The sequence below is a fragment of the Thamnophis elegans genome, chromosome 4 (genome assembly GCF_009769535.1).
Source record: "Thamnophis elegans isolate rThaEle1 chromosome 4, rThaEle1.pri, whole genome shotgun sequence".
Classification (NCBI taxonomy): domain Eukaryota; kingdom Metazoa; phylum Chordata; class Lepidosauria; order Squamata; family Colubridae; genus Thamnophis; species Thamnophis elegans.
Window position 1 is genome coordinate 124,718,955 of NC_045544.1, and position 25,048 is coordinate 124,744,002.

The window sequence follows — 25,048 nt, forward strand, 5'->3', positions numbered from 1 at the left end:
CAGGAAAGGGCAGGCTCCATTAGGCCTTAACTCAAGGACGACCTGTAATAAATAGTTGCAGAATTGAAAAAAAGACTAAGTCTAATTTTGTATTTTATCTATAACTCTTTTTCACACTTATGACCATTTCAGCATCTTCATGGTCACATGTTCAAAACTCAGACACTTGACAACTGGCTCATATTTATGACAGTTGCAAATGTCCTGGAGTCATGTGATCACCTTTTATAATCTTCTGACAAGCAAATTCAATGGAGAAGCCAGATTCACCTAACAATTTTGTTACTAATTTAACAACTGCAGTGATTTACTTAACAACTGTGGCAAGAAAGGTCGTAAAATGGGGCAAAACAACTTTCTCACTTAGGAACAGAAATTTGGAGCTCAGTTGTGGATGTAAGTTGAGGACTTACCTGTATTACATGTCAGAGAATGAATATTCATAGACTGGAATAGACATGGCAACAGGTCAGCCAATGGGAATTGTCTGGATAGACTTGGCAACAGGTCAGCCAATGACGGCTGTTTGGAAACTGAAACAGAATTTTCTGAAGACAGCTAGGAGCCTGGGCGTGGCATAGCTTAACTTCTGTACTAAAACTCTGAGTCTGTGCTGAGCTCAAAACTAGTTGCTGCTCTGAACTGAAACTAAAACTGTTCTCTTCTTTGCTTGTGTTTGCTTGTATTTTCTATCACGTTGGAAAACCTGCTTTTGGTATTGTATAGTTACTTCATGTGTTACATTATGTATGAAGAAAAGTTAATTGTTGAATTGTCTGATTGTGTGTGCTGCAACAAACTCTGACATTACATCCATTTGTTATATTACTCAGTCTTAGCATTCTCCAGGAGAAATAGCCAAATGGGCAGAGATAATTTCAGGGCTAAAAGATAATTTCAAATTCTTTCAACATACCTGCAGGGTCCGACATTTTCTTTAAGCAGCCCGTTTTCTACAGCTTCTTTCCAGAACAGTTCAAAAGTTCCTTCTCTCAATGCCACTTTCATCAGGTCCAATCCTACAGCAGGAAGAATTTTGTCCTTCCTCTCTGATTTGGCTGCCATTTTCAAAACTTCCACAATTCTAATGAGAAAAACAACATTATTCTCTTTTGTTGTTGTCACTGTTCCAAGGAGATTTATCTGCAGAAGATGACCAGGCCGAGAGTTCAAACACATCATCATTCATGAGTCTCTTTGTGTGCCCACAAGAGATCTCAGTCCAGCCCACCTTAAATGTCTTTCTTATCTCCCGCTCATTTCCCTTGACTGTCAGTTGGTCAGATTCTTGTAAGAGAGCTTAAGCTTGCAATAAATCTTTATCCTCATTTGACCTGCCTGGATCTCCTAATTTCCCTGGTGCCTGACATGAATCTAAACTACTAACAGCCAAGGGAAATTAGCAGGAATTAAGAAAAGAAGGAATTCAAGATGGGCTGGACTTAGATCTCTTGTGGGCACGAAGGGACTCATGACTGATGACGCATTTGACCTCACCTTCAGGTTTAGCCTGGACATCTCTTACACTGTCTTCATTATTGCTGGGAAGAAGGGTGGGGGTAAAATCCGACAAAAGAACAAGGAAGATTTAGAAAGCAGGCATCTGCTGAACAAAACTCTTGATTCAGGTAACTGGTTTACACACAGAGCCGAGACAAAGTGTGTGAACCCAATCAAATGTAGATTATTTAAGTAGTTAAAGAATCTATAACTTGCTACGATGTGCAGAGTCAGAGCCCAGTCAGAGACTTGCAGAAATTCTTCCTAAACACAGGGATGTTTCTTCCTCTTACTTGGGATAATTTAAACATAAAATATACGTTCTGCCTCTCCCTTATCGCCCTTTCCCTGGAAACAGAAGTACAGTAAAGGTAGTCTTTGCCTTGACAACTACAATTGGGACTGGAATTTTGATCGCTAAGAAATTTGAAATTTAATAAATTTGTATGCCGCCCAATCCCGTAGGACTCTAGGCGGCTTACAGAGACAAGATAAAAAAGTTAAAAATCAGGAATAGAAGATACAGTTTCTAAAAATAACATACCATCCATTCTGTCTAGATGGGGCTGGACATTGTTCAACAGCCCCAGGCCTGGCGGAACAGCCAGGTTTTAGTGGCTTTTCGGAAGGCCGAGAGAGTGGAAAGGGTCCGGATCTCAACGGGAAGATCGTTCCACAGGGCCGGAGCAGCTACAGAGAAGGCCCTCCCCCGAGGGGCCACCAGCCGGCATTGTCCAGCCGATGGCACCCGGAGGAGGCCCAACCTGTGAGATCTTATTGGTCGTTGGGAGGTATGTGGCAGGAGGCAGTCTCTCAGATAGCCAGATCCTAAGCCATGTAGGGCTGTAAAAGTAACGACTAGCACCTTAAAGCGCGATCAGAGACCAATGGGGAGCCAGTGCAGCTCGCGGAGGATGGGTGTAACATGGGTGTATCTAGGTACACCCGATATCGCTTGCGCGACTGCATTCTGGACCAACTGTAGTCGCCGAACACTCTTCAGGGGCAGCCCCATGTAGAGCGCATTACAGTAATAAGAGATATGGCCATTAAGCAAATCACATGACGACCCAATATATGTGGATATTTTTACAACATTTATTAAGTGAATCACACAATCAAGTGAATCACATGGTTGTTAAGCCAATCTGGCTTTCCCCATTGATTTTGCTTGTCAAAAATCAGGTGGGATGATTGTAAATCATAAGCATATGGCTATAATATTCTGCAATTGGTCATAAAAGTGACCAGTTTTTAGTCCAGTCATTTTTAGTCCTCTGGAGCCTTAAGGAAAGCCTCCGGAGGACGAAAAACGGCCCTACAAGCAAACCAGAAGTGACTTCCAGTTTGCTCGTAAGGTCGTTTTTCGTCCTTCAGAGCCTTCAGGAAAGCCTCCGGAAGGCTCCTATAACGGCCCCTGAAGGCTCTGGATGGCTTAAACTGCCCCTACAAGCAAACCGGAAGTCCGTTCCCGAACTTCCGGTTTACCCTTTGGGACTTTTTTTTTGCGATGCGGAGGCTTCAGGGAAGCTCCTGAAGCCTTCGAAGGGCCTCCAGGGGGGAGGGCAGGGGAGGCTGTTTTCACCCTACCTAGGCTCCTATAAAGCCTCTGGAGCCTGGGGAGGGCGGAAAAAAAACATGCAAAAAATGGGGGGGGAGCGCCTGTCATGCGTGCATGCGCAATGGGGGGGGGTCACACATTGCATTATGGGTGCGGCATGCCCGCGCCCCACCCCCCTGCGGTCCCCCCACTTATGGCACTCGAGCCAAAAAAGGTTTGCCATCACTGGCCTTTTCCATTTCTAGTTAAACAGTTATTTTCAATAGGAATCTGCCATATAAGTGGGGTGAAATAGAGGTTTTCCCTAGATGCTTCATTAGTTTTACTGACCTTGGGATGTTTTGTGCTGTCACAACAGCAGTTGTGCCCAAGAGAGCCTTCAGTTTTTCTGGTCCGAGAACTTTGGGGAATTTCTGGATGCCCACCAACAGGAGGTACAACTGACCAGGAGTGCTGAAAGCTGCAGTAAGCTCATCCTCCAAGATATTGTACAGCACCTTTTCAAATACAGCCTCTGGGATCTGGAAACAACAAATGCCCCAGGGGAAAAGTATGAACAATAACAATATGATATAAACAATACATATCAGCAGACTTTTATCTATATACGGTTATATTTCACTTTAATGTTTGATGTTACGCAGTAGAAATCAGCTACTTCACTAGTCAGCAGTCACTGATGAGACAGGGGTAGGTCTTCAGCTCTAATGAAAAGAAGGAGTAGAGGAGATATGATAGCAGTCTTCCAATTGAGGAGCTGCCACAACAAGGGGTGGGGAGGTGTCAACCTATTCTCCAGAGCACCAGAAAGCAGGACAAGAAATAATGGATGAAAAGTAATCAAGGAGAGAACCAACCTAGAACTTAAGAGAAATTTCCTGACAGTGAGAGCAATTAATCAGTGGAACATCTTGCCTCCAGAGGTTGTGGGTGCTAAGAGCCAAGGTGGCGCAGTGGTTAAATGCAGCACTGCAGGCTACTGCTAGATCAGCAGTTCAGCGGTTCAAATCTCACCGGCTCAGGGTTGACTCATCCTTCCATCCTTCCGAGGTGGGTAAAATGAGGACCCAGATTGTTGGGGGCAATATGCTGACCCTCTGTAAACCGCTTAGAGAGGGCTGAAAGCCCTATGAAGCGGTATATAAGTCTACTGCTATTGCTATTGCTATTGCTCCATCACTGGAGTTTTTAAGAAGAGATTGAACAAAGATTTGTCTGAAGTGGTGTAGGGTTTCCTCCCTAAGCAGGGGGTTGAACTGGAAGACCTCCAAGGTCCCTTCCAACTCTGTTATTCTTATCTACCGGTATTAGCATCCCATTAGTATCAAGCTGGCCAATACAGTATATGAAACAAAATGTTTAACTAAGATGGGTGTTGGGCTGATCCAGCAGGGTTTTCAAAGGTACCAATGGCAAGTCCAAAGAGCTTTTTGCCAAGGATCATAAAAGGCAGGCAGACTTGTAAGAGGGAAGATAGCCTTTCAAATACCCTCAGTTTAAATCGCAAATACTGTATTTTGTGGAGTATAAGATGCACGGGAGTATAAGACGCACCTTAGTTTTTGGGGAGAAAAATTAGAAGAAAAATAATTCTGCCTCTGCCTATCAGCATCCATGGTATTCAGCTGGCTAGCTTCCTGACTTGGAACACATGGTAACAAGGTCAGCCAATTAATAGGCATAGCAACTAAGTCAGCCAATGACAGCTATTTGGACTCTGAAACAGTATTTGCTGTGTGAACAACAAGGAGACAAGAAAGAGCCTGGCTTAGCTGAGAATTGAAAGTGAAACTCCTTGTGTTTTGCTTGTATTTACTGCTACCTTGGAAAACCTGCTTTTGGTATTGTATTGTATATTATTATTATTATGAATACTGCTGAATCAGTTGCTTGTATGTGCTTTCTGGATGTATAAGTATATCTCGCCGAGCCGAGATGGCGCAGTGGTTAAATGCAGCACTGCAGGCTACTTCAGCTGACTGCAGTTCAGCAGTTCGGCTGTTCAAATCCCACCAGGCTCAAGGTTGACTCAGCCTTCCATCGTTCCGAGGTGGGTAAAATGAGGACCCGGATTGTTGTTAGGGGCAATATGCTGACTCTGTAAACCGCTTAGAGAGGGCTGAAAGCCCTATGAAGCGGTATATAAGTCTAACTATTGCTATTGCTATTGCTATAATCTTTATTGTCATTGTATTTAAATACAACGAAATTGTATTGCTGCAAACAATGTGCTGCAAACTCTGACCAGCCAGGTCAGCTTTAGCACTTATTGCAGGCTGATTCAGCACAGCTGATTGGCAGGTGGATCTGACTGTCGAATACTGACTGTTCCAAGCTGCAGGGATTGCCACAGACCATCACTGCCTCCATGCCTCGCGTTTTTGGCCTCTGGTGGTGGTGGGGGGGCTACATTCAGTGTATAAGACACACCCAAATGTTCACCCTCTTTTTGGGGGGGGGGAAGTGCTTCTTATACTCCGAAAAATACGGTAGTTTTGTGATCTGGAAGAACAGATCACTGTTCCAGATTAAAACTGTAACAAAGAAACCATATATTCTTACAATAATGATCAAGAGTCTGAACTTTTTTCTTCTTAGGTCTACTGGTATCTCTTCTCTCATTGATGGCTAATGTCATAGCAGTTACAAAATTCTTTGCCCTCAACACTGTAAACAGAAGGAGCAATGATGCGTGTGTATAATTGGTCATTCTCCACCTTACTTTAAAGCAGATGCTTTACAAAAGCTAATACTTTTAACAAGTTCCACTTTTTTGCAATTATCCTCAGTCTTCCTTACCTCAGAAACAATGTCAACTAATGTCTTCCTTGGGAGGTCCTTTAGATGGGCATAGTGCTCAGAAAGGCTCTGTAGAAGCTGGACACACTCAAGGAGAGCCTTGGAGTCCTAAGGGAGATCAAAAACCAGGCTTTTTTAGTGTATCTTATTGAACCCAACCAACCCCAATTTCTTTAGCAAATCATGATAGCACCAGGCATGTCACTGGCAAAATCACAAAATTGCATCTCACTTGTTTGGCCATGTTCTGCGAGGGAATTCAGTGGAGAAAGCAATTATGTTCAGAAGGTTTGAGGTTTATTCGATTTATATGCCGCCCTTCTCCCAAGGACTCAGGGCGGCGTACAACATTAAAAGAAACGCATACTACAAAAGTTAAAAGAAATTAAATAGGATATCCCCAAACCCAATTAAAATTAACAATGACACATTTTTTAAAAAGAATTCATATTAAAATTAACAATAATCAATACTTTGATTTGTTTTGTTCAGGCCAGATTGGCTTGCTGGAAAAGCCAACTTTTTAGGGCGCGTCGGACGGACCGGAGGTCGGGATTATACGAAGCGGTTGGGATTATACGAAGAGTTAGCGACAAAAGGAAACCAGGCAAAAGAACCTGGTATCAGGGTTCTAAGTAACATACCCGCCACAAACAAAACTCTGAGGCAGATAGATTCCTCAAAGAATAAGTTTATTGGATATGTCATTGGCACAGGCTGGTGAAAACTGACTTGGATTATTCCCACGGTTTTCACCTAATTAAAAAAAGTTTTCCACTTTCTCAAAACAGTCAGTCACATGGTCCAATCAGGATACTGTCCAGATGCTAGGTGACTCCAGTCCCCTCCTTTTGAGCACCTGCAGGAATGTCCTTGGTTCCCAAGAGAAAGTATTTTGTTTTGACTACAACACCCCAACTGTCTCCATTTCCCACTCCCTATCTGTCTGAAATCTCAACATGGCCTCAGACTGATACCAGTGCAAGAACAGAAGATGTGGAGAGACCTGAAATAATTCTATAACATTACCTTTGATAGGCGCCTGGATTGGAAGAGAGCTAGCACTCCAAAAAAGTTTCCAAACAGAGCGTTCCTGAAAAGTTTCTGAAATGACAGAAAGCCAGCACACCAGAAATGTTGGTTACAAACATAGTCAGAGGTGTGATGAATTGGGGGAATGGTCTGACATTTTAACCCAGGTTAAGTCACAAATGCTTGGGAGCATTTGACCTTAAGAAAATGTCTATCTTAAAATGCTCAAATGCTTTAGCTGATGTTTCTCCAAGACTCTCAACTTACTTCTGATTTCAATAAATACTATGGCTGCAAAATGTGGTATTAAACTTCCTTGTAGCAAAGGCTGCTGTAACTGTTTTGCTAAAGGCCTCAAGAAACCAGTTTGTTCCTTATTTTACACCTTCTGAAGCACACAATACTTATGCAGATATCTATCATTGCAACAAAAATGAACAGCAAGATTTGACAGCCACACCTTAAACAAAGCAACCTTTTTTTCTTGAACTTCACAGATGGCATATGAATACTGCATTTGGTTTAAGCTGTTACTGAGAGGTGTTACTTCTACTATTTTTTGTGGGTTAACTAAAGCAATACTTTACAAGGGTAGGATTCACTTTAAAACTTCTGAAAAGAGTGCCAGAGAATTTGCAACTAAGGGAGACAAATTATGGCAAACCACGCTGCACAGCGATATAACTATAGAAATGGAAGGCCATAAACAACACTGTGCTGGATTGGACCCTTGACCTGTGTTCTCAAACATTTACTCTCCCAGTGGCCAACAAGGAAGGTTGCACAAGGAAGCCGGCTAGTCTCTCAGTAGATGGCCATTAGAGAAAATACAATTTCCCTCGAAGCCACTGATTTCCACAATATCTGTGAATCGGTATAACCAGGGGTGGGCTGTTGGGGGTTCGCACGGGTTCAGGCGATCCTCTAGCTAGGATTCTGCCCAGTTCAGCAAACCCCCAAATGCCACCCCTGACTGGACACGCCCATTCCACCCCTCCCATCCCGCTCCACCCCACCCCACCCATCCCAGGAATCTCCACACGGCCCATTCATCATGTCAGGTAACTGCAGGGCCCGCACAGAAGCTCGTGGGGGGGGGGGGGGGGGGGAGAGAGGGAAGGGCCTACCGGAAATTCCGGAAGTCTGGAAATGGGCCTGTTTCCAGTCTCCGGAGGGCCTCTGGAGCCCGGGGGAGCAGTTTTCGCCCTCCCAGAGCCTCAAGAAAAGCCTCCGGAGCCTGGGGAGGGTGAAAAATGCCCCCCCCCCCCGCCACGGTGCAGGAGGCCAACTAGGCCCCGCCCACCCTGTTCACGCCCACCCAATTTTTGAAGCCCACCCCTGGGTACAACCCTTCAACTAGGGATTATTCTGTGTTGAATAAGAAAATGTAGATCTTGTTAGATTAGATTTCCCAAGTTTTGAGAGGAGGAATTCCTGGGGAGGGGACGGGACTTTTTTTCAAAGCTTCTACAAATTTGGGCCTTCCTTCAAACTAACTGTCATGGCAGAGATGGGTTAAGTAGAATGGCCACAATCTCTGCATCTGTTTGTACATGACTCGCCCAACCTGAAATGCCATGTAAGACCTTTTTAAAAAAATGATTATTATGATCTTTATAATTTTCAGTAAGTCTCCCTGACATTTTGGTGAGTGGCCATTCTTAAAAACTGAAATTACAAACAAATCAACAGTCTCACCTTCTTCACTCTACCGAGATCGTATTTTTCCTTAATCTGTTGCAAAACTGACAAGAGAGTCAGCTCCTCAAAAACTTGCAATACCTTGGAAAGAAAAAAATATATATAAAGAAAGAAAGCTGCAGAACATTCAGAATAAGTTACAGGGCCACTCTGGAAAGGGCAAGATATTGTTTGATTCCTACTCTTGACCTGTGCCAAACCTTTGATTATATTTACAGTTCCCTTCTTTTTGGTAAAAAGATTTCTTTTCTTCTAAAAGTTGTGTTTCAGCTCGCATATCACTAGACTACGGCAAGCCTCTGGCTTGGTAATTTATTTGCTGGATGAGTGAGTCATGGTTGACTGAAAATGTCTCTGAACAGCAGAGATGACAACTGTTGTGAAGAATAAAGAATTAACCTTTGGAGAACAAGAGAATGAGAGATCTCCACAAGCACTCTGAATGACAGCTCCTCACAAAGGGAACTGTAAAACAGCCATGTCCCTTGGTTTTGAGCACCAGAAGCCAAGGAAGATGACATCAGTGAAGCCTTTAATAAGGACATTATACCAACTAAACTCACTTTCTAATCAAATTCAGAAAGATTCAATTGAACTACTTTATATGGAACTACTTCTGGAAGTCTTTAAGAAGATGTTGGATAGCCATCAGTCTGGAACGGTATAGGATTTCCTGACTAGGCAGGGGGTTGGACTAGAAGACCTCCACAGTCACTTCCAACTCTGCTATTGTATTGTATTGTATATGACTATTAAAGGTAAAGATTAAGATTCCCCTCGCACATGTGTGCTAGTCGTTCCCGACTCTAGGGGGCGGTGCTCATCTCCGTTTCAAAGCCAAAGAGCCAGCACTGTCCAAAGATGTCTCCATGGTCATGTAGCCGGCATGACTAAATGCCGAAGGCACATGGAACACTGTTACCTTCCCACCAAAGGTGGTCCCTATTTTTCTACTTGCATTTTTACATGCTTTCGAACTGCTAGGTTGGCAGAAGTTGGGACAAGTAACGGGAGCTCACTCTGTTACACAGCACTAGGGATTCGAACTGCTGAACTGCCAACGTTTCCGATCGAAAAGCTCAGCGTCTTAGCTACTGAAAGGTTCCCCTTCCTATATGGCTATTAGAGGCCTTCAAAAGAAGAAGCTTAATTTGAAAGCTGGTGAGTTTTATCCTCTTTGGGTTTAAGGAATTTTAAACAGATGTTCAAGAGTTTAATATAGAATTGGCAAAAATGAAAAATAAGATTTTTAAAATTTTCAAATGGCCTGGGAAACCAGAGAGATTTGGAATATTGATTATTTGTGCTGTAGGATATAAAAAAGCAAATATGTAATTAAATAATATACCTGTAGGAGATGACTGAAATGGAACTAAACCCATATTAGGAACTGAGGCTTGATGAAGTTTGCAAATGAACACTAGAGGGAACTAAATCACCAGGCAAAAAAAGTTAAAATGGCTAAGCTAGTTATAACTTTTACTTGTCTCAAAGAATCCTTCAAAAATGGTAAAGGTAAAGGTTCCCCTTGTACATATGTGCTTAGTCGTTCCTGACTCTAGGGGGCGGTGCTCAACTCCATTTCAAAGCCGAAGAACCAGCGCTGTGCGAAGACATCTCCGTGGTCATGTGGCCAGCATGACTAAATGCCAAAGGCGCACAGAACACTGTTATCTTCTCACCAAAGGTGGTCCCTATTTTTCTACTTGCATTTTTTACGTGCTTTCGAAATGCTAGGTTGGCAGAAGCTGGGACAAGTAACAGGCCTCACTCCATTACGCTAGGGATTCGAACCACTGAACCGCCAACCTTCTGATCAACAAGCTCAACGACTTAGCCACTGAGCCACCACATCCCTTTTAAAAAAATGAACTAAGATATTAATAACTAATATCTCAAAAATGATACAAATTTCAATAGTTAAGCATGTGATGAGTTTTTTTTTAAAAAAACCAAAACACAGGCATTATAGAATTTAAGGTACAGAAGGCAACAAAACTGAGTTTATCAAAATGGGAACACAAAAGACAACATCAAGAAAATTATATGGACATGAAATAACTATGACAAGAAATCCTGGATGATGCCTTTCTATGGGGTTTTACAAAACAGATTGGTGAAAAGTTTGAATGGCAATGATTGATGAAAGATCAAATCTTATAACGCCATTGAAATTGTTTAAAGAACTAAACTGTGAAGAGCAAAAGGAAGGAATATAAAATTGGACTATTTGATCAGAGATAAGCAAGATGTTTTGTTTTCTGGTAACTCATAATGGACTTTTTACTGAAACCGGACTGAAAAGAGGATGAGTCTTGGATTATGTATGGATAAAAGTTAATTATTTATTTATTTGGCAAATAAGAGGGACTAATTTTAAAAGAGGGTAAAAAGTTACTGTAGCAGCTTATACTTGATGTCGTGAAGGTTGGAACCTATTTCTTTCTTATTCTTCTTCTTTAATTTTTTTTTTCTTTTCCTTATACCTTCGGAGATTTTCTTTTACTTTTTGTTTTTCTTCTAGTTGAATTTATATTAGCTTTTACTATGTTTTGCAAGGCGATCAAACCGGTCAGTCCTACTCTTTAGAAGGCCAGATCCTGAAGATGAAACTCAAGTACTTTGGCCACCTAATGAGAAGGAAGGACTCACTGGAGAAGAGCCTAATGCTGGGAAAGATTGAGGACAAAAGAAGGGATGACAGAGAATGAGGTGGCTGGATGGAGTCACTGAAGCAGTAGGCGTGAGCTTAAATGGATTCCAGAGGATGGTTGAAGACAGGAAGGCTTGGAGGAACGTTGTCCATGGGGTCACGATGGTTGAGACATGACTTCGCAACTAATAACAACAAATGTTTACCAAAAATGTCAATAAAATAATATATTATTTGCCTGTGTGAGTGTTTTTCTTTCACTGAGGAACACCAACCTGTGCCAATGCCAAACTGAATCCAGGACGGGCCACTTCTCGAGTTGCTCCCAATCCGTCAATCAAACGCTTCACTGTATACTTTAAAAACTCATCATCCTAAAAGAAATTGCAAAGACATCCAAAGGGAATAAATTGGCATAGAAACTGGGTTTACCAACCCTTCTACCTCATAACAGCTTCTTGGCTTTTAATGTGCTACAACTCATCCAATTCAATTTTATTCAATAAATCAAGCAACCCACACAGGAGGGAGATTTATGTACAAGATCAAAAGATTCTATTTTAATACTAAAAACAAGTTTCACAAATACTGCATTGCAGTGGCTTAGTTTTTCACATCTTCTCCCCAGTAACATTTGCAAAATATGGGTAGAAAAGAAAGTTCCCGAAGAAGAATTAAAATAAGAGTTTTTTAAATCGCATCATAATTCTTCCTTTATTCTTTTCAATACAATAGTGTTGGAAATAAATTGTGTAAACAGGGTCAGAACTCCAACTGTTTTTCTGTCAGTGCAACAACTCCAAAAACTGAACAGAACAGACCAGCTGTGGCAACAGTTGTGGACAGAAACTTAGCAAAGAAACAGAATTTAAAGTTAGAATAGAATGAAATGGAATAGAATAGAATTCTTTATTGGCCAATTGTGATTGGACATACAAGGAATTTGTCTTTGGTGGCATATGCTCTCAGTGTACGTAAAAAAAACATTCATCAAGAATCATAAGATCCAACACTTAGGATACTAAATAAGCAATCAAATCATACTAGGAAACTAAATAAAACAATATAAATCGTAAAGATACAAGCAACAAGGTTATAGTCATAAGTAGGAGGAGATAGGTAATAGGAAGGATGAGAAGAAGAATAGTAATACTTAGTAATAATTAGTAATAGAATAATTAGTAATAGTTTGACAGTGTTGTGGGAATTAGTTGTTTAGCAGAGTGATGGCATACTAGGAAACTGTCCCTGTGTCTAGTTGTTCAGGTAAACTCTTTTTAAAAAACTTTTGAGTTTAAAAATGGGCTGGATCTGGCTAGGGAACGTCAAGAAAAGCATTCTATTAAAAATCCCCCAATGCACCCTTATAGGAAAGGTAATAGCAATAGCGATAGCAGTAGACTTATATACCGCTTCATAGGCCTTTCAGGCCTCTCTAAGCGGTTTACAGAGAGTCAGCATATTGCCCCCAACAACAATCCGGGTCCTCATTTTACCCACCTCGGAAGGATGGAAGGCTGAGTCAACCCTGAGCCGGTGAGATTTGAACCGCTGACCTGCTGATCTAGCAGTAGCCTGCAGTGCTGCATTTAACCACTGTGCCACCTTGGCTCTTGTAATTAGGCAGTGGCTCAGTTACAGTGCGTAAGCCCCCCCTCCCTTCTGATCATGTAACCCAGAGCAGACCTTATGCAGCCTACCCAGTACTTTCTTGTACATATAAATATACAAACAAAAATATGTGTAAGACAAGGAGGTAGTGCACGCACGCGCAAGGAGAGAGAGTCAGGGAGGGAGGGAGAGAGGCAACAGAGAAAAAAACCCAGAAAATTCTTATTGTCACTATTACTAATGTACAGGTAGTCCTCGACTTACAACCATACTTTTAGTGACCATTTGAAGTTACAACAGAACCTCAAAAAGTGACTTATGCCCAGGTTTTACACTTATGATCACCACAGCTTCCCCATCTAAATTTCGAGCTCTTGGCAACTGACATATATTTATAAGGTTGCACTGTCCCAGGCCATGTGACCACCATTTGGAACCTTTTCAGCCCTCTTCCCACAAGCAAAGTCAATGGGGGAAGCCAGATTTGCTTAACTAACACAGGATTCATTGTAGTGATTCACTTAACAACTGGGGGTGGGCTTACAAAATGAGGCAAAGCTCATTTAACAACTGCCATGCTTTTGGGTTCAACTGCAGTCAAAATTTGAGGACTACCTGTAAACAGTTTAGAACAGGGCCCCCCAACCAATCCCATGGACCGGCACTGGTCCGCAGGATGCCAAAAACTGGGCCATACAAACAAGTGAAGCCAGAGATCCGTGAGATGCAGGAAGCATGAGAAACCACGCCTCTGTTCGCAAATCTAATCCCTGGTGCCCAAAAGGTTGGGGGCCACCAGTTTAGAAAGAACCCCAGATGCTAGACATAAACATTTTAAAAGCCAGCATTTCAAAGTTAAAGATAAATGAAAAAACAAACCAGCCAAAAGAAAAGAGAAAAAATAATTAAAATGTATAACTTATGAATGCAGAATTGTTAACACAGACATAATTGAAAAGTTATAGAGATTAATTATCAACATCTAATATATTTATCCAAAATGACATTTGTGTAGAAAGGAAGCAATATACCAGGAAAAAGCATATTATTACAACTGATGTATATGATGTCTGGATTTGACAAAAGTTAATCTATTTACTAAGGAACTTTTCAAACATTTTTGTCACTGATTGAACTCTTGTGTCAAAACAATTTCACACACTTTAAAACACCTTTGAACTTAAAGACAATAATCCTACTATGAGATTCATCTTAAACAGCTTTTCTGTGCTTTTTTGAATTTCATCAAAAACTTTTGAACAAAAACTAATTGGCCACTGCCACCAAAGATAAAACAAGCATTTCGTTTATACCCTTATCACCCTAACTTAAATAGATTTTATTTCTTGATACACAGTGGAATGGCTTATAAGGAATTATATACTATAAAGTGTTTCAAGATAGATTCAATGTATAAAACCAAATTATGTTCACAATATTTTTAAAGGCTTTCTAAACCGTCTTTTGTAATTGATATGAATGCATTATATGAAATGGATGAAATACTTTATTATTAAACTAATTAAAGATGCACCAATTCTTCAATATTTTTAATGAGCTGAGATGACCTATATGATTCTTTAAAAAGCATAATATTAAGTTTAGTGGAAAAGGAGTTGGGTCTTTTTTCTATTCCTTTATCATAAGCTAATTAGTAATATAATTACAGAGAATAAAGTTATCAGCACTAAATACAATAACATTCAGGATTGATAACTTTATTCTCTGTAATTAGGTAGCTAACTTAATAAATTCTTCTATCCTCCATTCCTTAAACTGAGCAAACCTATTCTCATATCAAAATGGTGGATGGCATACAGATTAGAAGCCATCCATATTTCATCTTATTGAAATTGCTAAGGAAAATTTAAAATATTAGTTCACAATAGGAGTTTTTTTTTAAATTATATAGCTCAAACTGAAGGTCAATTAAATACCAATTCGACTAATTCAGGTAGTCCTCATCTTACAACAGTTCATTTCGTGACTATTCGAAGTTACAGCACTGAAAAAAATGACATAAGATCGTTTTTCACACTTACGACCACTGCACCATGATCAAGCGATCAGAATTCAGACACTTGGCAACTGATCCATATTTATGACAGTTTACTGTCCTGGAGTCATGTGACCTTTTGACAAGCAAAGTGAATGCGGGAAGCTAATTCACTTAACGACCATTATTAACTTAAGAACTGCAGTGATTCACCTAACAACTAGGACCAAAAAAGTCATAAAATGGGGCAAAACTCACTTAACAAATGTTTTGCTTAGCAACTAAAAATTTGGGCTCAACTGTGGTCATTAAGTCTAGGACTACCTGTACCACAATCCGTTTTTAATTTTCCTGATCAGATGAATTGTCTGAACCAAAACAAATTTTAAAAAACTCTTTTTTTCCAAAATTTCATATTGCTAGACATCGTTTTTGATGTTGTTTACACTGGGCTACTTATCTGATTCTAGGATTGATATAAGGATGCCTTGAAAATGACAATGTTCCTTATATTTATTAAACTACCAGTGAGTTCTGATACTAAAAAGAGTGTGAAAAAGAATGGCTGTAATAATTGGAATGGTAATTTTCCCACTAGATTCACGGCAACATATAAAAGGGGAAATCCCATATAGTTGCTTCGAAGCAAAATGGGTGGCAAATAAATTTAATAACCAACCAGAGGTACCAGACTAGCGGGGGGGGGGGGGGAATTTAAGTATTAATCTACTCTCCACCAGGAAAGTTCCCTGGATTGGTTTATGTCAGGCCCCCTCAACCCTAGAGCTGACGTGGGGCGATGGTGAAGGTGCTGGACTAGGAGTAAGGTAAAGGTTCCCCTTGCACATAGTTGCTAGTCATTCCTGACTCTAGGCGGTGGTGCTCATCTCCATTTCAAAGCCAAAGAGCCAGCACTGACCAAAGACATCTCCGTGATCATGTGGCCAGCATGACTGAATGCCAAAGGCACACTGAACGCTGTTACCTTCCCACCAAAGGTGTTTCCTATTTTTCTACTTGCATTTTTACCTGCTAGGTTGGCAGAAGCTGCAACAAGTAATGGAAGCTCACCCCATTACACGGCACTAGGGATTCGAACAGCCGAACTGCCACGTTTCAATCGACAAGCTCAGCGTCTTAGCCACTGAGCTCCTGAACTAGGAGTAAGGAGAGCGTTTGTACCCATCCTCAGCCTCTATAGTTCCCAGGGTGGTTTGGGGCCAATTGTATTCTCTCAGCGCATCTACCAAAGAGGGTTGCTTTTGTGGGGACAAATAGAAGAGAGTGTGGTGTGTGTGAGCAAGATGGATGGACTAGCATAGTAGCGGAGGGGAAGAATTGAAATAATAGATTAGGATAGACAGTGTATGTCAACCTTGGCAACTTTAAAAGTATTTGGCTTTCTAACTCCCAGAACTTCTCAGCCAGCTAGGAGTTGAAATCCAAATACCATTGCCTCATGGATAGATCGATAATGGAGAAAATCTTACCTATGTGATCATTAGGAATCAAAAACTATTCGATGACATATCATCAATCAGTTGTGGGCTACCCATTATGCTCCTGTACAAAAATCTGTAGAGATTATTTCTAGAGTTGAGACTCTAGAAAGAGTGCACAGAAGAACAACAAAGATGATAAGGGGACTGGAAGCTAAAACATATGAAGAACAGTTGCAGGAACTGGGTATGTCTAGTTTAATGAAAAGAAGGACTAGGGGAGACATGATACCAGAGTTTCAATATCTCAGGGGTTGCCACAAAGAAGAGGGAGTCATTTCATTTCATTCATTTTCATTTATTTCATTTGTATGCCGCCCTTTTCCCCGAGGGGGACTCAGGGCGGCTCACAAGTTGAGCAAGGGAAAGGGGATACAGTTTGACACCAACACAAAACAATACATAATTTAAAAGCGCAACAATCATACCATTCGAGATAGGGGCAGCCTATTCTCCAAAGCACATGAGGATAGGACAAGAAGCAATGGGTGGAAACTAATCAAGGAGAGAAGCAACTCAGAACTGAGAAGAAATTTCCTGACAGTTAGAGCAATTAATCAGTGTTAACAGCTTGCCTCCAGAGGTTGTAAATGCTCCAACACTGGAAGTTTTTAAGCAGAGATTGGATAACCATTTGTCTGAAGCGGTGTAGGGTTTCCTGCCTAAGCAGGGGGTTGGACTAGAAGATCTCCAAGGTCCCTTCCAACTCTGTTATTCTATCTATTCTCAGTGATCCAGATCATAATTGTACCAAAGGTGCTTTTTCAGGAGGTAACTGGATGTTTTTTTTTCCTTTTGAGGACGTTCCACTTCTCATCCAAGAATGATTCCTCACTATCCTGTCAGAGCTGAAGAAGCTTCTTGGATAAGAAGCGAAACGTCCTCAAAAGAAAAAGAAAAACAAGCAAGTCCAGTTGCCTCCTGAAAAAAAGCACCTTTGGGACTCCTGTACAAAAGTTACGATGTTAATCTAGTAAATAGAATCTTCCCTCTTAAAAAGCCCTCTGCCATTTTTTCCCCATCCCAGCAACTCCTGTCTTCCAACACCCTGAAGCCGCCACCGACCATCTTGCCTCTGAGCGCGTCCAAAGTGCCACCTAAAAAAAAAATCTCAGACCTAGCATCGTAGGGAAAGGACTCTAAACCGACTCCGGACGAGTGAAGCGCTGTCTTCAACCGGGATCAACGCCTATGCCTTACTTTCTTGTTTTCCTGCAAGTAGCTCAGCAGCCCCTCCGTGGCCTTCAAACGGATCGGCTGATCGGGCTTGGCGATGTCCCAGAAATAATCCAGGAACTCCCGACTCTGCCCCAGGAGCCTGCCCGGCTGCGAGATCGACGCCGAAGCGAGGCGTCCCGCCGCCTGCCCGCTCTTCGGGCTGCCATCGCCAGCCATGCTGGTTGCACAGGCTACACGTGGGAAAGCACCCGTGATGCACCAGAGGAAGCACGTGGAAACCTCCCCTTCCGGGTTCGGGGGGGGGGCAGAAATGGTGCATCCCGCCTACTTCCCACATTCCTAGTGGAAATTCTCGCTGGGAGGCGAGATTGGCATCTTTTGCCTCCGTTTCACCCTTCGCCGATCCGTATTCTCAAAATCCTGGGAAATCCAACTCCTATGGTCCTCAACCAGTGGTTATTCCGAGAAACCGACCTTCAGCGGTCGGATAGATGGATGGATGGATGGATGGATAGATGATAGATAGATAGATGATAGATAGATAGATAGATAGATAGATAGATAGATAGATAGATAGATAGATAGATGGCAGAAAGAGAAATGTGTAGATAGATAGACAGACAGACAGACAGACAGACAGATAGGGACAGATAGGAATTTGTCTTTGGTGAATATGCTCTCAGTGTACATAAAGAAAAATAAAATAGAATACATTCATCAAGAATCATAAGATACAACACTTAGTGATAGTCAATAAGCAATAAAATTATACTAGGAAATGAAACAAAATAAATTTTAAAAAAATACAAGCAACATGGTTATATTCATAAGTGGAAAGAGATAGGTGCTAGGAAGGAAGAGAGTAATACAGTCTTAATAGATAATTTGACAGTGTTATGGGAATTAGTTGTTTAGAAGAGTGATAGCATTTGAGGGGGGGGAAACTTTGTGTCTAGTTGTTCTGGTGTGCAGTGCCCATATAGCGTCATTTTGAGGGTAGAAGATGAAACAATTTATGTCCAGGATGTGAGGGGTCTGCGGGTATTTTCACAGCCCTCTTTTTGACTCGTGCTTTTTGACCAGTTTTTTTTTAAGTTGTGTGGACTTCAATTCCCAGAATTCCCCAGCCGATGGGAATTGAAGTCTACCTATTTTAAAAGCTCTGAGAATTGAGACGTAGTGTATTAAGGGTGAAGGTGCACAGATCCCCAGAGCCAGCTGCTTTTGGTTGTAGGAGCTGGATTTACAAGACATAAGGATGATTAACCAGCTATCTCATTTTGTTAGCTCAAATTAGATGTGTAAATGCTTTTAAAGTTATTATGATTGGTTGCACAGACAGCTAGATGTTTAGACTGACTTGGGGATTTTTATCCATCTGTGGGGTCCTTGGGGCTCTCTGAGCTTGGTTGTTTTCTTGGAGACGTTTTATTACCTGACTAGGTAACATCAGTTCCTGACTGATGGTGATTTTTGTCAATTTTGATGGTGTTCAAGTCATGCTTCAGATGTTTTGTGATTGCACCAAAAGCTCCTCTTGGTATCATTCATGCTAGTGATGCTATCTTTGCTTTCTTTTGCCACAGTCATTCTACATGCAGGTCTTTTTGTGCTTTTCTTCTTATTATGGTCCCAAAGGTGCTTTTCAAAAGGCAACTGGAGTTTTTAAATTTAATTTATTTTTTTTAAATATGATAAAAAGACTATATACTTGATTTTGCATATACTCACTGCAACGAGAATCGCATTTGCATAACAATGGGAAAATGATATGCTTCCATCCGAGGGGGATGTAGTTTAGAAAATACTAGAATGTGCAGAAATGGACAGACTAACGCTTACTATTAAGGATAAAGAAGAAAGGGAATATTTTTTTGATATGGGATACATTTTATCAATAGATAATAGAAACAGAAGTTAAAAAGGAGGAGATATAAAAAGAGGAAATGGTTAAATGGAAATCTGTAAAGAGGATGTTAAATATTAATATTATATCATTATGTTGCCAAGTTTCCCTGAAAATAAGACAGGGTCTTATTTGCTTTTGCGCCCCGAAATAAGCATTTGTCCTTATTTTCAGGGAGGTCTTACTATTTTTGAGGTGCAGGAGGCGGCAAGCGTGGCTCATGGCTGCTGCTGCGTTGCAATATTCATGGAGGGCTTATTTTTGGGGAGGGCTTATTTTAGTGCAGGTACTGATTGGGTTTATTATCCGGGAAGGTCTTATTTTGGGGGAAACAGGGTACTGTATTATCAATATGATGATGATGGATAACAAAGATGTGTAATATGACCATCTAAGCATAACTGTAACCAGACTACACACTGTTTGACAAAAATTGAATGTATATAAATAAAACATGGGGGGAAAGGCAACTGGACTTTCTTGTGTTTTTTTCCCTTGAAAACATTTCGTTTCTCATCCAAGAAGCTTCTTCAGTACCTTGCTGATCTGAGCAATGATGAAACTGGTATAGATTTCTGTACATTGTGTCTCACCATATTCTTTAGGGGAGAGGCACTCTTCATCTGGCTTCTCTGATGAGACCTGTTCAGTATGATGGACATATCTGGCTTAGCTCTCATCCTCCTCAGAATATACAAACCCCACAAGGTAATACCTATTATTATTATTTAATTGTTTTCATTCTAACTTTTTATATATGGAAGAGCCGAGGTGGCGCAGTGGTTAGGGTGCAGTACTGCAGGCCACTTCAGCTGACTGTTATCTGCAGTTCAGCGGTTCTAATCTCACCGGCTCAAGATTGACTCAGCCTTCCATCCTTCTGAGGTGGGTGAAATGAGGACCCAGACTGTGGGGGCAATATGTGACTCTGTAAACCGCTTAGAGAGGGCTGAAAGCCCTATGAAGCGGTATATAAGTCTAACTGCTATTATATTTAATTCAAGGCAACAACATACTCACTACTACTCCTTCCTCCTATTTTCCCCCACAACAACCCTGTAAGTGGGTTGGACAGAGAGAGAGGGGGACTGGCCCTAAATCATCCAACAAGTATTCATGCCACCTGGAATTTGCAGTCTTCTGATTTCTAGGCTATTTCAGCATTTATTTATACGTATATCTGGTTTTTAATAGAGGAGATCCAAGAAACTATTGAAGGAGTTAAAAGTTGTGAGTAAAATCAAAAGGAGAAAGAATTGAAGGTTCCCAATTCTTTATTTAGAGTAGAGCGCTAATAATAATAATCTAATAATAATAATCTAATAATAATCTGGTTTGGCTCTGCAACCAAACAAGACAAACACAGACTTCAACAGATAATTAGATCTGCAGAAAAAACAATTGCTATCAGTCTGCCTTCCATTGAGGACCTGTATACAGCAGGAGTCAAAAAGAGGGCTGTGAAAATATCTACAGACTCCACACATCCAGGCCATAAATTGTTTCAACTTCTGCCTTCAGAACGACACTATAGGGCACTGCACATCAGAATAATTAGACACAAGGGCAATTTCCCCCCCAAATGCCATCACTCTGCTTAACAACTAATTCCCACAACACTCAAATAATTTACTAAGACTGTATTACTATTATTCTTCTCTTCCTTCCTAGTATCTATCTCTTCCCACTTATGACTATAACCATGTTGCTTGTATCTTTCAATTTATATTGTTTTATTTGTTTACTAGTATGATTTGATAGCTTATTAGTAACCTTGACTATCACTAAGTGTTGTATCTTATGATTCTTGATGAATGTATTCTATTTTACTTTTCTTATGTACACTGAGAGCATATGCATCAAAGACAAATTCCTTGTGTGTCCAATCATGCTTGGCCAATAAAGAATTCTATTCTATTCTGTTCTGTTCTGTTCTATAAAACTGTCTCAAGGATGCTTTCATGTCAACCTTTGTTCAAAAAGCTTAAAAATCTGTTTTATTCAAATAGTCATTACACAATCACTAAGGAGTAAAATTATTTGTCTCACTGCCTAATTCCAGGATGTGAGATAAAGACATTTAAAAGAACAAAAAAGAAAATTGAAATAATTTCTATAATATGATGTTTTGATATAGTATAGAAGTGTGATCTAGAGATTTCAGGACTTTGCTTCTTGGGAAGTAGCTCAATTTCATAGGATCATAGGACTGGAAGAGATCATTGAAGTCTTCTAGAGAATGGAGAATAAATTGACAGCCACTTCCTTCAATTATTGGAAGACTACTATCATGTCCTCTGAGCCTTCTGTTTATTAGGCTAAACATACCTCTTAGCCATTCAACATTTGGTTCAGCCTCAAGACCCCATAACAAATTGTATTTTTTTAAACTAAAAATATTCAACCCCTTGAATATTGTTAAATCTTAAAACAAACAAACATTCACTGTTGAAAAAGGTAAATTATACAATAGTATAGCTCCAACTTAAGTTTAGAAAGGTGTTACATAAAAGGAAATTCAATGTTCCAATCAGACTATTGGTATAAATTGGTGCTGCTCTGCTCTAAATGAGTGTTTACTGCCTCAAAGCCTCTATATAAATAAAGAGATGGGATAGAAAGATTTAGATTAACATACTGATTATTACTGAGAAGATTCTATAGAAATACTATATGATGAATGAGTCTGAAGAATGGGAGGAAGACTACAGTTTAAACACGCAACTTTGTAATATTACAACAAAATTTAAGGCAAATTTCAAGCAGATGCTTCACCTATATTTACAGAAATACAGTAATAATTTTCGAAAGAAATGTACAGAACAAATATATGTTCTGTAGCATTCATCTGAATTTTCCCTGGATTCCTGCAAATTCTAGACTGTAATCAGAAAAGGATGAAATATTTTATGTCTCCTTCAGAGAGAGGTTGAGATATCTGTGCAGGTAGTCATCAACTAGCAGATTATCTTCCAATTTATTCATCTAGTTTGCTTCAAAGAATCTTTAGAAAAAGGTGCAATAAAAAAACATTTATGAATAGTATATAGGTAGTCTGACTTATGACCACAATTGAGCCCAACATTTCTGTTGCTAAGTGAGACAGTTAAGTGAGTTTTGCTCCATTTTACAACCTTTCTTGTCACAATTGTTTAGTGAATCACTGCAGTTGTTCAGTTAGTAACACAATTGTTAAGTGAATCTGGCTTCCCCATTGACCTTGCTTGTCAGATTGCAAAAGGTGATCACATGATCCCAGGACACTGCAACCATCGTAAATATGAATCAATTGCCAAGCATCTGAATTTTGATAATGTGACCATGGGGATGCAGCAACAATCCTAAATGTTAAAAACAGTCACAAGTCAATGCCGTTGTAACTTTGAATGGTCACTAACTGAACTATTTTTAAGTCAGGACTACCAGTGTGTATGCCAAAGAGCATTAGCTCATAAAATCTCACGCTGCCTTGGAGACCTTTTAGTTTGTAGGAAGTTAAAAGCCACCCCACTCCTAGAAAAATGAAATATTTTGGGAAATATTAAAAAGGCAGAATATTTCCTCTAAAAGGGAGGCAGAAACTCAGCTCCCCCCATCCTTTGTCAATGAGCCATTAAGGCCTGGGGCAGTCTATTCTACATAACAAAGGTAGGATTCTACCCATCTCACCACATGGCACCTGGGAGGATTGCATCAGCCAGCAGGACAAACAGGCTTGGGTCTCAGCACAGCCTACAGAATTGCCCCTGCACCACCCCCTGCGAGTCTCACCACCAATCAGAATGCATTTCTTACACAAGAACAGGAAGCTCTGGGGTAGGGCCCAGCAGAGGGCATAAAACCAGGGCACTCTCAGCATCTCAGCCCTTTTTCTTCTTCACCCAACATCTGGGATCATGTGATCCCCCTTTTCTGTTCAGGAACTCAAGCCATGTGATCCTATCCACCATTAAACCATCTTTCCAAGCGGGCTCCATGTTTCCAGTGTTTCTTTTTCCCCACTTGGAACTGAACCCAGAAGGATAATTCTTCAAACACATGAAATTGGCCTATATTAAAGGAAATCCTAACATTTGTTGGAAAACAACAATACTTCTATGCCACAATCATGAGAAACATTCCAGTAGAAAAAGAATACATTTTAAGTCCAGCTATTGTTGTCTCACAGGTGGCTCAGTGGCTAAGACGCTGAGCTTGTTGATCAGAAAGGTAAGCTGTTCCGGTGGTTCGAATCCCTAGCACCGCGTAATGGAGTGAGCTCCTGATACTTGTCCCAGCTTCTGCCAACCTAGCAGTTCAAAAGCATGTAAAAATGCAAGTAGAAAAATAGGAACCACCTTTGGTGGGAAGGTAACACTGTTCCGTGCGCCTTCAGCATTTAGTCATGCCGGCCAAATTACCATGAAGACGACTTTGGACAGTGCTGGCTCTTTGGCTTTGAAATGGAGATGAGCATCGCCCCCTAGAGTTGGGAACAACTAGCACATATGTGAGGGGGGAACCTTTACCTTTACCTTATTGTTGTCTACTTTGACTGACAGAAGGATTTCAAGGATTTGCCCCGCCCCCATCCTTCTGAACTTTATATGTCACTTTATATGCAAAACTAAGGCAGACTCTCAAACCAGCTTCACTGATAATGAGGCAAAATCACATATATAATAACACAAAATACAGTGACAGTGAGAGCCGAGGTGGCGCAGTGGTTAAATGCAGCACTGCAGGCTACTGCTAGATCAGCAGTTCAGCGGTTCAAATCCCACCGGCTCAGGGTTGACTCAGCCTTCCATCCTTCGGAGGTGGGTAAAATGAGGACCCAGATTGTTGGGGGCAATATGCTGACTCTCTGTAAACCGCTTAGAGAGGGCTGAAAGCCCTATGAAGCGGTATATATAAGTCTAAGTCTACTGCTATCACACTTTTTTTTCAAGCCAAGGGTGTAACATCTCCTTTTGTGTGTACTTTTGGTAGTGATGGTTTTCTTTCCTTTTCCCTTTTCAGTCACATTTTTAGTGAAATTATTTCTTTACAGTATTGAAGTCATCCCTGTATTGAATGTTCCGCATTTTGAATGATGAAAACAGGAGGTATGTTTTATGAATAAATAAGAGAAGGCAACAAATAACATAGAACAATGGTAGCACGGAAGTAGAGGTAAGTTCAGCAACACACACATTCCTATCTCTTGATCTTGTGCCTGTGCATTTTAAACTGGGAAACAAGACAGTTGATGGAAAATGTGCTTTATTGGCTCTTAAAACACTTGTCATATAACCTACTGAGTCTGCATTACTATTATTCTTCTCTTCCTTCCTAGTTCCTATCTCTTTCCACTTATGACTATAGTCAGATTGATTGTATATTTAAAATTTATATTGTTTGATGTTTCCTAGTGCAATTTGATTGCTTATTAGTAACCTATGATTATCACTAAGTGTTGTATCTTATGATTCTTGATGAACAAAGACAAATTCCTTGTGTGTCCAATCACACTTAGACAATAAATTATTCTATTCTATTCCTTGATTGGCAAAAATAAATATATAAATACGTCGCTTCCCGCCCCCACCCCCCACCCCCGTCTACATCGCTTTCTAAATTAGATCAGGTA

The 25,048-nt window shown here is 40.6% G+C and overlaps 1 protein-coding gene across 1 annotated transcript in view; it reads right to left on the minus strand.

Moving 5' to 3' along the window:
• The window catches only part of MYBBP1A (MYB binding protein 1a), an 88,458-nt gene extending 70,672 nt beyond the window's left edge, over positions 1-17,786 (minus strand). The window contains 7 exon segments of the mRNA XM_032216198.1: positions 917-1,084; positions 3,392-3,582; positions 5,861-5,968; positions 6,890-6,964; positions 8,591-8,674; positions 11,522-11,620; positions 17,553-17,786. Coding sequence (XP_032072089.1) covers positions 917-1,084; positions 3,392-3,582; positions 5,861-5,968; positions 6,890-6,964; positions 8,591-8,674; positions 11,522-11,620; positions 17,553-17,747 — 920 coding nt within the window. The 5' untranslated portion in view covers positions 17,748-17,786.
• Positions 17,787-25,048: the final 7,262 nt, after the last annotated feature.